The following is a 13,728-nucleotide window of genomic DNA, read 5'->3' on the forward strand; positions in this document are numbered from 1 at the left end:
TCGTGTATATCTGCCTATTTTCGCTTCGTGCCAAGAAGCCGCTTCATAACTCGAAAGTTTATGCGGACTTTTGAGTTAATTCGTTTGGGGTTCGGAGTAGAAGTCTACTCCGAGGGTGGGGGCTTAGGTTTCATCATCATCACCTTTCATCATTTCATTAATCAAGAAAAAAAATACGTAAGACGTGGCTGTATGGGCATAGTTCCCTTTGCCTTACCCTTCGGGGAAAACCAAATCAAAAAAAAAGCACCTTCCGTCTCCCGTGCTTTTTATGCATAGGTATTTCTTTATTGATTTTCATGGAAATATTAGTGATATTGTTCTATTACAAATAAATAAACAGTATTTAGCATAGTTATTGATATATAGTGAGGCATTTGGAGTCGGCTGCCGACAACGATGGCTACTATATCATTTGCCAAAAGTTTGGTTACCCCAGGTAAATCTAAATTTCTTATTCGATTTAGCACTTGAATTTTGCATTATTATGACATATCCCTGCTAAATTTGCTTAATCTTAGAAACAACAGTTTTTCGCTTTCTTAAAATGCATATTTTTTATGCAATAACCTTCCAATAACATACATTGTGATTATCGGAGTATTATGTAAAAGAGCCGTAGCTGTGCTGTATTGTTATAATTTATTTATGATAAAATAGTAAACATGAGTACTATACAACCTGAACAACTCTGAAGACGTAAAAATATATGGGAGAACGTAATTTTATCATTTAGGAACTTTTAAAAAATTTGAGGTTATGATGCGATTATTCTATATTGATTCATAAATATTCTTGTACTTCTTTAGCTCACATTATCTTATTTTTCTAGCCGTCAGACTGGTTCTGAAGCAGGGCCAGAGTGCTCATTTGCGCAGCACCAACTTGCCTGGCCTGTCACCACTCAGTATTGTACTTGGAAGGAACTATGCTGAAAAGCAGGTGTTTGAAAGGACAAAACCTCACTGTAATGTGGGCACAATCGGACACGTTGATCATGGGAAGACCACCTTAACTGCTGCCATAACCAAAGGTAATATAGTAGACTCACTTGAGAGTAAAATTATAGTTAAATGTAGTAGGTAAAAACTGAAAAACTAATTCTCCTCAATTATTTGTTACAGTATTATCAGACCGCAACCTTGCCCAGTCCAAAGGCTACTCAGACATTGACAATGCCCCAGAAGAGAAGGCTCGTGGTATCACAATCAATGTTGCTCATGTTGAGTACCAGACAGATTCGAGACATTATGGGCACACAGACTGCCCTGGGCATGCTGACTACATCAAGGCAAGTGATAACAAATCTTAGGGCTTGACTGACTGGAGAGAACACAATTAATTTTTATAATATTTGATAATAAAATTGAACAATGTTTTTTCATACTTATTTAATAATGGATTATTAAAATAACTTTTTATATTTTTCAGAACATGATCACTGGCACAGCTCAGATGGATGGTGCTATATTAGTAGTAGCGGCAACAGACGGTGTGATGCCACAGACTCGTGAGCATTTACTGCTTGCTAAACAAATTGGTATCCAGCATGTTGTTGTGTTCATCAACAAAGTTGACGCAGCTGATGAGGAGATGGTTGAGCTTGTAGAGATGGAAATCCGTGAGCTCATGACCGAGATGGGTTATGACGGCGACAAAATCCCTGTCATTAAAGGTATAAACCAGTAATTAGGCTTTTTGACGTTTATTTTACAAGTTTATACCAAAAATCCAGCTAATATGAATTTATTTTTACAGGCTCTGCCTTATGTGCTTTGGAGGGCAAGAGCCCTGAAATTGGCTCAGATGCCATTACCAAACTCCTGGAAGAAGTAGATGCCTTCATCCCAACTCCAGTCCGTGAACTGGATAAACCTTTCCTCCTGCCAGTGGAATCTGTGCATTCCATTCCTGGACGTGGTACTGTGGTTACTGGGCGCTTGCATCGAGGTAAATACATTTTTTTATGATTTGTAAAAATATGAAACTTTAATTTTAATTTACTAATTATAGAATTGTCTTTCTATTGAATTTCAGGTGTTCTAAAGAAGGGTACTGAATGTGAAATTGTTGGACATGGCAAAGTTATGAAGACTACAGTGACAGGTGTAGAAATGTTCCATAAGACTTTGGATGAGGCGCAGGCTGGAGACCAGCTTGGAGCATTAGTGCGCTCTATCAAACGAGAGCAGATCAAGAGAGGAATGGTCATGGCTAAGCCTGGAACAGTCAAGGCTCATGACAATATTGAAGCCGCAGTGTACATCCTCAGCAAAGAGGAAGGAGGCAGATCAAAGCCCTTCACATCATTCATTCAGCTGCAAATGTTCTCTATGACATGGGATTGTGCTTCACAAGTTACCATTCCTGACAAAGAGATGATTATGCCTGGAGAAGATGCAAAGTTAGTATCTACTCTGAATTATACTTGGTGTTTTGTTAGGTCTAGCTTATTTCATATATTTATTGGCCCCGATTCCTGCAGACATCTCTTAATTTTACTTTAAGTTATACCTGTCATTTTCTTATCCGCCGAAAAGGAAAGGGACGGATGATTGACAGCTCTTAATTTTAGGAAGAATGAGTAAATAAATGAATAACCCGGGCGAATTTTTAGACGGTTGTTTTAGATTTGTGCTTAAAATTGACGTGTGTTCCATAAATTTTATGCTTGTCGATTACCCGTCCCTTTCCTTTTCGGCGGATAAGAAAGTGACAGATATAACTTAAAATAAAATTAGATGGTGTTTACAGGAATTAGCACCATTGTTTCATTTAGCAGTTTCCATTCTCAAAATCGTTTTATAATATGTTGACATTTTTCTTTCCAGATTGCTTCTGAAACTCATGAAGCCCATGGTGTGCGAGACTGGTCAAAGGTTCACATTGCGTTTAGGTGATTTAACATTAGGAACTGGAGTAATCACCAAGATCAACAACAATCTGTCTGAAGAGGATAGGCTGAAGCTTATGGAAGGCAAGAAGGCTCGAGAAAAGGCCGCCGCGAAGAAGTAAAACTTATTTATAAATTAATTAATATTAGGACTGTAGTTGATGTTATGGTATGCATTTAAAAATGTAAATTCATTAATAAAATTAAAAACCATCATGGTATTTTATTTTTCTGGTATAGAATACATTTACGTAAGTACCCATGTGGCACGCAAGACTTACCTACTGTGTCGACCTCAAGTTGGGATACCTTCCGAGGCACTTGTGTCTACTCCTAACTCCATGTTAAATTCATAATGCATTAGGTCATACATGACCTGCTTTAGGTTCCAGCTACTATACGTCGCTACAGGCATGAGCTTATGAAAGACAACCACTACATACAGAACTGGTGCGAGACGAGTTTTGGATAAGTCTAATATATCCAATCTAAGCTCTGCAAACACGGCGAAGCAGGCGCTGCTTTGTCATTTTATCTTCCTTCTATGGATTTCCACAATGTAAACATGTGAATGAGATTAGCTACTCAATTTTATCAACATTTATAACCGTGGCGCTCTGCATGTCAAGTTATTTACAAGTATACTGGCCCCGATTCCAGCAGACACCGCCTAATTTTATTTTAAGTTATATCCGTCATTTTCATATCCGTCGAAAAGGAAAGGGACGGATGATTTAAAGCTCTTAATTTTAGGAAGAATGAGTAAATGAATGAATAACCCGGGCGAATCAAAAGGTACGTCGCTGGTATGCAATCCGTTTGACGTGCTGTCTACTTAACTGTGTCGGGTTATTGACGGATGTAAAATTTTTACACGGTTTGTTTAGATTTGTGTTTAAAATTGACGTGTGTTCCATAAATTTCATGCTTGTCGATTACCCGTCCCTTTCCTTTTCGGCGGATAAGAAAATGACAGATATAACTTAAAGTAAAATTAGATGGTATTTACAGGAATTAGCACCACTATATCCATTGATATTAATGTTATTATAGGGTATATCTATATCCCTAACTATAATTTTATAAAGGTTAATAATAATAAAGAAAAGAAATTGCTTTCAATTTTTATTCAAAAGTATCACCACAATTTCGAAGTGAATTATATTGTCAGTCCTTATATAAAGTAACAAAAACATGAGTTAATTAGATCTGTGGACATCAAAAGCCATTATCTGCTGAGGGATGATAGAATTGGAATTACATAGCAAAATGTGGTTAAATCTATTACAGTTTATTTCAAAAATACATGAACAATAAATACAGATTATTATAGAAAAAGAAACAATCATGTAAGGCTGGCTTAGTAAAGCAAACATGGAGCCTCATGTTTAAATCTATTGCATACATAACACATGCTCAATAAGACTTAAATAACATTAAAAGCTTCCAATAGGTACAAATATTTGCAACACCCACTTCCTACTCCCGACAATAAGGAGATTAACCTCTATTTCTAGTGTAATACAAACTTTAGTTTCAGCTCTAATGAAACAGTCAGATGGAGCCTAATACAGTTTAGATCTTATATAAAATAAATACCTATAAATGTAATCAGGAAATGCTTTTTGCATATGCATAAAACTAAAAGCAAGTGAAGATGTTAGGTAATTTTATATCTGATTAGTGTACTTCTTGATCACTTGGAACCTAATGGAATGAAGTTTAGTTAAAATATGACTATACACATGTGAATACACATTATGCCTTTTTTTCATCCAAACATTAGAGGGCACTGGGAATTTAAATTACAAAGATTTTATTTACAAGTCTTCATCTTCCTCAGGCAAGGCAGTGTCTTGTGCCTCCTTGAGATCCTTTTCAATCTGGTTCTGCCATTGTGGGTCCATTGTGACTTCTGGGGGCAACAGGGCAGGCATGGCCACAAACTCTAAGTTGCCATCTCCAATCAACTTCCTTGCTAGCCAAAGGAAGGGCTTCTCGAAGTTGTAGTTTGACTTGGCTGAGATGTCATAGTACTGCAAAAAAATAATAGTTATTTAGGAATTATGGAATTACTGTATTTACTAAATAAAAATAGTTTGTTTACTAAGACTGTCATGTTGATGTTAATTAAATTACTTCAGTTCATACCTGCAGATTCTTTTTCCGGTGGAACACAATAGTTTTTGCTTTAACTTTTCTGTCCTTGATGTCAACTTTGTTTCCACATAGTACTATAGGAATGCCTTCACATACACGAACTAAATCTCTGTGCCAGTTGGGAACGTTTTTATAGGTTACTCTGGAGGTTACATCAAACATGATGATGGCACATTGTCCTTGAATATAATATCCGTCTCTGAGACCGCCGAATTTCTCTTGACCAGCGGTATCCCATACGTTAAATCTGATAGGGCCGCGGTTGGTGTGGAATACTAGCGGGTGAACTTCAACTCCCAAGGTAGCGACGTATCGCTTCTCGAACTCTCCAGTGAGATGTCGTTTGACGAATGTTGTTTTGCCGGTACCGCCGTCACCGACAAGTACGCACTTGAATGTGGGCATATCATCTGCCATTTTTATGGATTATGTATGTTTTCTTTACCTGAAAAATAACGAAAGGTTCCATTAGAAAAAAACTTACGATTTCATAATGACGCACGAATCAACTGACACAATGATATTTCACAATTACTTTCTCAGTTTGTTTTACACTAAATTAGGGTATGTCTCGAGTAGTTATAGAATAATGCACAATTATAAGAATATCAACAAAGAGGTAACTTGAATTTTGTTTCAAGTTTTCATCGAATGGCGCTCAACAAGCCTCACAGGAATTTAGCTCAATGACACCGAACATAAGTGCAAATTATAACTTAACTACAAGTCGCGTCTGATAAATATCATATACAATAGAAAGCATATCACTCATAGAACCAAACCACATAAAATAGAAACACTATTTACCAAGATTGTCTAAGAAAATTGAGATTTAACTCTCCGCAGACAAAAGTCGTTACGGCTCACAATGGCGTCACTTGACAAAACGGAAGACTTTTTTGACAGTTACTAGCTCAAAGACTGCGATACACATGCACTTTCCCTCTAATTTTTAAAAACTTGACAGTTTTGTAAAAAACATATATAAACTTAATTTTAAAATGTTATATAAAATTACTTCAATACAACAAATCAAATAAAATCAAATGTAACGATACAAAAATTTAATACATCTGTATATGATTTTATAACTTCCTTTAATTTTACCGACAGAGCTTCTGACGTCACAGATTTTTCAGACATGTAGCGCCATCTATATTTTATAAAAATAGTACAAATAGAGAGGTGAAGTAGCTGTTAAAGATATATAATATCGGAGAAATAATCACATCGTAGGTATCTGTAGATTGTTTTTTTCCGCTAAGCGTTGTTCATAAATCGTAAAAATAAATAGTTAATAATGCTTTCATTTAATTGCTACTTTTCCTTCTTGTCTTATAATTAAAGAAAGACAAAATAGTTGTTTAGGTATTTATTATCATGATGGATATTCAATTATTTAGATATAATAATAAACCTCTATTGAACAAATTTTTCCATGCGAATTTAACACAAAAATTAAATAAAAAATGGGCCCTATTGTCATCAAGTTAAGGCTACGCGAAATTTAAATTTTAAAGGCTATTGTGGTCCTGTTCTTTTTGTTATGCTATACACCTCTGCCTAGCCGTTCGGGGATAAAGGCGTGAATCGGCGTGTAGCTATGTGTTTTATACCTTTTTGAAAGAAATCTTTCTTTATTTTGTAAGCTGTATTTGGCTGGTAGGTGTGGTCTACTGTAATTTTCAAAATTGGCCGACAGTGTTTTTGAAATTTTGTGAAAAACTAAATATAACGTCCGTTAAACTTTGTCAAAAAATTACGCGTCTAGTTAAACAAGTTCCTGAAATAAAGTTGTATCTCCATTATAACATGTGGAAGTTTCATTTTCTAATTAAATTAGTTTACAATTTACCTGTTAAAAAAAAGAATAATAACCTTATTATAAATCGCGTGAATCCATAATCTAAATGTGTTATTACTTTTTTATTATTATTATTATTCATATCACAAAAGAACTATTACTGGGTACTGGTGATATCTGATTAATTGTTATTTAGATTGTGGTTAGCACTATTACTTGTCACAAGTGCGAACGGGCGAGACGGATGAAGTTTCGTTCGTTTCGTGTGTATCGATTTTTTGAGTGAACGTAGTGTTCGTGTCCTTTAGTTTAGTGACGTTTGTTAGAAAAATATCTGTGAATGGGATTGTGTAACAAGATAAAACGTTTATTTGGTGTGTGATATTCTGTAAAGGATGACGAAGGACAGGTTAGCGGCGCTGCAAGCGGTAAGTTTTTCGATTCTCAGCACTCCTAACCAAAGGTCTCATTGATGACCTCGAATTCACAAAGGAATAGCACTAAATTTGTGCTTGGCATGCAGTATTTGAAGGATCTGTAGGGCAGTTTTCTCCTGTTGAGTAGAAATCCGGGTTAGGAAGTGGAATTGGGGTATTTCTAATAAGAATGTAAGTTCCTGTCGCCCCACCCCTGACTTGACACTGAATGATAGCTGTCATTGAAGCGGGACTGTTGCGTTGCGCGCCTTACCCAAAATATGTACCTGGTTCGTGGTGGTCGCGTTATTTCCCTCGCTAACAGCCTTGCGAGGTAGGCTTCACACTTGGCTAACCTCACTTAGCTATTGAAAGACGTACACCTTGCTAATTAAAAATAGGCCCCTTATAGTGGCTACCTTGTTACATTTATGCATAAAAAGGATTCTGAATTCTATAACATTTTGGTCTGAGTGCAATTTCTATCAATATTTCAAAATAGTTGTAGTATATTGCATTAATGGAATAGTGGGTAATCATTTTTATTGCAATTACTATTGTTATTGTAAGTTCAAGGATGTGATAATGATAATTTGTGAATTTAAAAATGGTAGAATATTACTTTGCTAAACTCAGTTCAGTCTAGAATGTGTACCTACTTTGGAACACACCTTAAAATGTATTTAAAATTTGTGTTATCTATTAGCTAAATCTGCCTGTATGTTTAAGTTGAAATCATTACCGGTAATGATTAATCTTTGTCATGGTGATGACTAACTTGCCAGTGATCTCAGAAATCATATTATGGAAGCAATTCGAGACTAATGTCTGTCGTGGAAACCTATATAATATGTTCCACTACTGGGCATGCCAATCCCCATAGTTGTTGATAATAACAGGAGGTATAATCCAATGTAAAATCATGGAAGCAATGTAACACAGTGGGTAAAATCATCACATTTCAATTTAAATGTTATTAATTCTTATTATTTCATTAGTTGGCAATGAACAAGTAATATGTATTTTTATCATAACAAAAGTGAAATCATTTATTTAAATAGTATGTGCAATGAAGTATTTTGTAATGTATTGTTTTATTTCCATATAGCTTTATGGAATTTGTTTATTACCCACTGATAAAGAGTTGTAATATCTGAAGTATTACTCAAAATTGTAATGATTATTGTAGTAAAAGTATTGCTTAATCATTAAGAAGTAGAGATAAAAGTATTTAATACACAAATCTGGTAAATGATATGTTTTTTGCTATGTATCTTTGTTATTAGTGCTGCTTCTGGTACACATCATATAATTTTGTTTTAAATTACTTTCCTTTCGACAGATAAAAAAATTACAGATATAACTTAAAATAAGATAAGAATGCATCTGTAGGAATCGGGGCCTTTATAGTATAAAATCCGAAGTAAAACCGAAGCTACTGAAGTCTGGGTGGTCATTATTGGGTATGATAAATAAAAAGAGACTGTATTTACTTCTGATTTATGAGGTGTATGGTAAATTGATGCTTTATAATATTTGAGGACTCTGTTTGTCTAGGACTGTAACATAGAATCAGCTAGCATACTGTGAAATCTAATCCAAAAATTATCAACTGTCTTAAATTTGTATTAATAAAGTTAGTTGACTTGGATAATTAAAATTTTCTGACAGGTATTAAGATAAGTGTCTATTAGAATAACAGTTATAGCGTGAATTAATTTCTAACTAGACATTCTATCTCAAATTCTGTTCTTGTCTATCAGATTTTTTTACGATACTGTTCCCATCGCTTCTTGTCCAACCCTCATAAGTCATAATAAGGGGAAGGGGATATGACTTGTAGGAAACTTGTGATTTTGAGTTTATCCAGACTAGGCAGCTATACATGTAGGAATAACTCCGGTTGAACCTAAGTTTTCATAGTGCAAGTCTGTTAGACTACATTAAAAAGACATAGTGTTTCGGCTGCGCCTTTCCGAGCGGGTGTTTTGTGCACCTTATCAGCGCTGGTGGCATCCGGCGGGCGGCCTTCGCTCGTTGAGTTGACTCACAACCGTCATATCACTTGTTTTCACGTATCATCAATCCTCGTTTTACAATCCTCCTCAGTACCTTGGATACACGGTCTAAATAGGACCCACTACTAGTAGATTTTTTTTTCTAATCAGTCAGAGAAGCAACTTTCGTGGTCTAATGGTTAGAGCGTTAAGCTCACGATCTGGAGGTCCGGGTCCGATTCCCGATGGGGAGATTGTCGAAATCACTTTGTGAGATTGTCCTTTGTTTGGTAAGGACTTTTCAGGCTTGAATCACCTGATTGTCTGAAAAAGTAAGATGATACAGTGCTTCGGAGGGCACGTTAAGCCGTTGGTCCCGGCTATTAGCCGTAAAAACACCTCTACCAACCCGCAGTGGAGCAGCGTGGTTGAGTATGCATGGAGCTCCATACCCCCTCCGGTTGAATGAGGGGAGGCCTGTGCCCAGCAGTGGGACGTATATAGCCTGTTAATATTTTATCAGTCAGAGGAAGCGTTTTTTTTTTAATTTGTAATTTAAACTAAGGAATTCGCCAAACTGCGTGGGATATTTTCTGCTCAGGGTGTACCAGGCTTAACTGAGATATCTATAGACATGACTCGGAGACGCTCATTGCTGGTACCCTTTTCGCAGAGCAATGTCGACTGCTGTATGTGGTAGCTGCTGAGCCAGACGCAAACGAATCCTGTAAGAATATCATGGCCGCCTGAAGGCCTCCAATAGGATAACAGTAGTTTATAGGAACTCGGAAGTTCCCATACGTTACCTCACATCGATCTGAACTATACTCATATTCCACATGTTTAGCCTGTAGGTAAATAATTAGGCACGGAATTTCTACTACACGTTGTTTTTACCTTGTATGTATGTCAATAATTAAGTAATTGGCACAGCAGTATATTCACAGCAATTGCATTTTTTGGAGATCTTTTAATTTCATGTGGTTTTACCTTACAATATCCATACATAATATTCCGTACTTTAGAGAGCACGTTAAGCCGCTGGTCCCGGCTTTAAGCCGTAAAAATACCTCCATCAACCCGCAGGGGAACAGCGTGGTGGAGTATGCTCTATACCCGCTCCGGTTGATTGAGAGGTCTGTGCCCCAGCAGTGGGACGTATATACGCTGTTTATGTTATGGATATATTTAATATCCATGATTTGATGATATTATACGTATGAAGACGACAGAAAATTGCATTATATGCACTTCAAAATCTGAGGTCCTTTTTTCTTGGCATTATTCGTGGTCCTGCATTCGTGGTGCCGCATCCATCATATAGATCAATGTTCGATCTGCCGTTTTAACGAGGTCATTAGACCAACTGGCAGGTCTACCGGCTGTTTACGCCTCATCTTGTGTTACCCGCCTGGCGAAGTGTAACCAATTGGTTCGAGTAGCTTTAAAGTTCCCAATTCTCGATTGTTTGACACAATATATTCTTTCCGTAGAATAAGAACCAATTTCCGAAAATGCACCACAATTCAGAAAAGAAGACAATTGTGTTTTTAATCTAGCTACACGTTCCTTACAAGTAAAAAAAATGGTAAAAGAGTTAAAGGACCCTTTCATTTGATGTAGTTGTTTACGTCATGTAAAAAACGTTTCCTGTACTTCCTCTGAATACATATGCGCTTAAATTACAGGGGTGACTACGACCGCCTACCTACTAAGTTCTTGTGGCTCTACCTACAACCCTTTGCGGGTCTCGGCCATTAGTCCCTGTCCTTTGAACGAGTCTGGCTGTATCTGCTCCACATATTTACCTAGTTAATTTCAGGCTTTTTCCCCGAATAAATATAATAAGGCGCAGGGTGTGGATTAAGGAGCCAGCAGGTACTTACAAACACAATTACCTCGTTTCGTTCCCCTTCCACTTGTTCCTAAGTTATTTACCTACATTTTTACGGCAAAAGTTTTATCTCCGAGGAACTTGGGACGGAGTTTGATTGCCACAGAATTCCACAAGCCGAAGAATTTGCAAGTTAAAAAGTTCAGTAACAATTTCTTTCTACACATTGTATCGGAACTCACTGCGAGGCGAAAGCTTCGTCTTGAATAGAGAACTCGTACCGAAGTAATTTACTACCTACCTGAAATAGTTCCCGATAGCATTTTCTATTGAACTCAAAAATACTTCGAATTTGTTAGATGAGACGCTCCGTCTCAGATGAGAACTACGCGGAGTTGTTTCGTTTTTGATATTTTTTATTGAAAATTTACCTGTAATGTTTGAATATGTATATAATCTTGTCGTATCCATGTTGTCAATCGATAACTGTTCCGCCAAGTTTTCTAAAACCAAATTTACTTCATACAAACTCGGTTTAGGTTTATCCACTTTATTGGTAATCACTTACTTCCTTTAGAGAACAATAAACGGTTTTTGCCGAACGGAAAGCTATGAAGGTCGTCTGATATCTGCCTTTTGTTGTCAATTTAGCAATTGCATTCACTTGTCATCTAATTGTCTAGAATCTATTTAGAATCACCTTTATTTAGAACACGTTCGATAAAGTTTTGGATAAGTTTAAATATGCATTTGGTTTAAATATTCATGGCGCATGAGGTGCGAGGAGGCGGTATCTATGTTTACTATCTCGTCCACGGTTTGTTTACTAGAGTGCATTTCCTGGCAGCAAACTTGCGGAAGGCTGTTGCCAGGCTCGCGTCATTGGTACACCGTACATCAGATCACAGCTGCGTCACAGTCACAGTATGCGTCATCGCTATATTTAGACCTGTCTCACACGCTGTCCAACTCAAAACACCACGTTTTAACAATGACTTAATAAGCCAACATTATCCTTACAAGATTTCGCACTCGAAAGGCTGAGAGTGCCGTAAAAATGTTCGGTCGTGAAGTAATTACTTTCGCAAGGTCTTTGCTACGGTTGTTTCTTCGTGTAAAACCAGATTACATTATGACACCTACTTTAAATGCGGAGTAAGTGCTTCGTTTTGCCCGTAGTCAGTAGCAGGATAAGGCGAGCAACATGAAGACGGAAATTTTAAAATTTATGAAACGTCGAATAAAAATGGATGCCCGCCGAGAGCGTTCTATTCAGGGCCCGTCCTCGGAGCTAGATCAGTTATATTCAATTTCCTTGCAGCGAAGTTTCTGTCGTGCATTCGAAGTACAACTATAACTAGTGGCTCGCGTTCACTCAAATCAGTTGCAAGTATTTCAGAAATGGTAAAGTTTAACATGGAAATTATCTGTGTTAGTGTTTGCTGGAAACTTGCCAAATAAAGCCTACATCAGACAGGGTCGACGGGACGTTCTCTATGCCAAATTATCCTATCAGAATTTATTGATACTCGGCTGTACCGCTCGTCGGTTTCCGAATATGATTTGCAAGAGTCAAAAAGTCTGATATCGTTTGTATTGATCGATGTGGAGTGACAGGGGGAAAAATATGTTTGATGGCTATTTGTGTCGTTGTAGTCTCCCAGTCGCGTGTGTAACTTAATTTTAGCGAGCCACCACGCTCAGATTGCACGCTGCATCGGAAGTGGTATACACGACCGTAATAGGTATTCCACTCGAAATTTATGCAACGTTACGTAGCTTTCCAACTAGTTCCATTTGGGGAACTTGTTTTTGTAGCTTTAATAAATAAGTAGTTCCATTTGTAGCAGCTACAGATGGAATTTTAAACATTGTTAATCAGTTTTCTGCTACAAACTAACGAAATTCCTATAAAATTGCCGATAAGGTCTGTTACTATCTGCCACAGTGGGCTTTTATTCTCATAACGCATATAACAGTTCGCTTTCATGAACATTATTGCCTGGGTTTACGACAAACAAGATAATTGAACGTCCTTTCTCCTCACATTGGCCGTGTGTTTGTTCGTTGTACGAAATCAAAACGATAAACCGTGGCGCGGGGTTCGGGGCGGCGTGACTCGGATTTCCCGCCCGGAACAATTTGGCTAAACTGGAGGGCTCGCCCTTGATACTTTTTTTGTGTGAAAAAACATGACAAATGAAAGGCACCCGGCAAATTACATCGTTGCCGTAGGCAAAGGGTAATCTCGTATTTACTTTCGTTCAAATTATCTGACCTAGTAATTGAGCCTGTTTTAATATTTCGAACGGTTATAGCGTAAACAAAACATACTTATATCTTGTTCATTTATTTTTGCTCCCACAAATAGTTTACGACGTTCATTCGATTAACTGTTCGCTCCCCCTCTTTGTTTCAATTTGTACGGAAAACAAGGTGATATTTACCAACTGTTTACTCCCGTTCTTCTAAAAATATTCATGACACGGTTCCTTAAATATATTACTAAAATACGTTTATCAATATTGCCTCTTCGAAGCTTTGAGAACGGTATACAAAATGTAGTAACGAAAGAATCGTTGGGAAAATAAAAATACTTTATTGAAGGATAAATTTATTTCAAT

The 13,728-nt window shown here is 37.0% G+C and overlaps 3 protein-coding genes across 12 annotated transcripts in view; 2 read left to right on the plus strand and 1 right to left on the minus strand.

Annotated features, from left to right (window-relative positions):
* Positions 1-229: 229 nt before the first annotated feature.
* LOC126367800 (elongation factor Tu) lies at positions 230-3,107 on the plus strand. Its single transcript, XM_050011549.1, has 7 exons — positions 230-439; positions 833-1,033; positions 1,125-1,291; positions 1,432-1,675; positions 1,759-1,950; positions 2,038-2,404; positions 2,832-3,107. Exons 1-7 carry the CDS (start codon positions 400-402, stop codon positions 3,013-3,015), a joined length of 1,395 nt encoding a protein of 464 aa, XP_049867506.1. The 5' UTR covers positions 230-399; the 3' UTR covers positions 3,016-3,107.
* Positions 3,108-4,005: 898 nt separating this feature from the next.
* Positions 4,006-6,009, minus strand: LOC126367851 (GTP-binding nuclear protein Ran). 2 transcript variants are annotated; one of them, XM_050011623.1, is made up of 3 exons: positions 5,861-6,009; positions 5,045-5,498; positions 4,006-4,929 (listed from the first exon to the last, which is right to left on the minus strand). In XM_050011623.1, the coding sequence occupies exons 2-3, from the start codon at positions 5,468-5,470 to the stop codon at positions 4,714-4,716; spliced, it is 642 nt and encodes a 213-aa protein (XP_049867580.1). In that variant the 5' UTR covers positions 5,471-5,498; positions 5,861-6,009; the 3' UTR covers positions 4,006-4,713. The 2 variants fall into 2 exon arrangements, with proteins under 2 accessions (XP_049867580.1, XP_049867582.1); XM_050011625.1 differs by lacking the exon at positions 5,861-6,009 and adding an exon at positions 5,589-5,698.
* Positions 6,010-7,078: 1,069 nt separating this feature from the next.
* The window catches only part of LOC126367828 (syntaxin-1A), a 72,367-nt gene continuing 65,717 nt past the window's right edge, over positions 7,079-13,728 (plus strand). For all 9 annotated transcript variants that reach the window (XR_007566515.1, XR_007566516.1, XM_050011588.1 and 6 more), the window contains exon 1: positions 7,079-7,285. Coding sequence is in view for 7 of the 9 variants with exons in the window: in XM_050011588.1 (XP_049867545.1) it covers positions 7,253-7,285 (33 nt within the window). In the remaining 2 variants the exon portion in view is untranslated. The remainder of the gene's footprint in view (positions 7,286-13,728) is intronic.

The sequence above is a fragment of the Pectinophora gossypiella genome, chromosome 6 (assembly GCF_024362695.1).
Source record: "Pectinophora gossypiella chromosome 6, ilPecGoss1.1, whole genome shotgun sequence".
Classification (NCBI taxonomy): domain Eukaryota; kingdom Metazoa; phylum Arthropoda; class Insecta; order Lepidoptera; family Gelechiidae; genus Pectinophora; species Pectinophora gossypiella.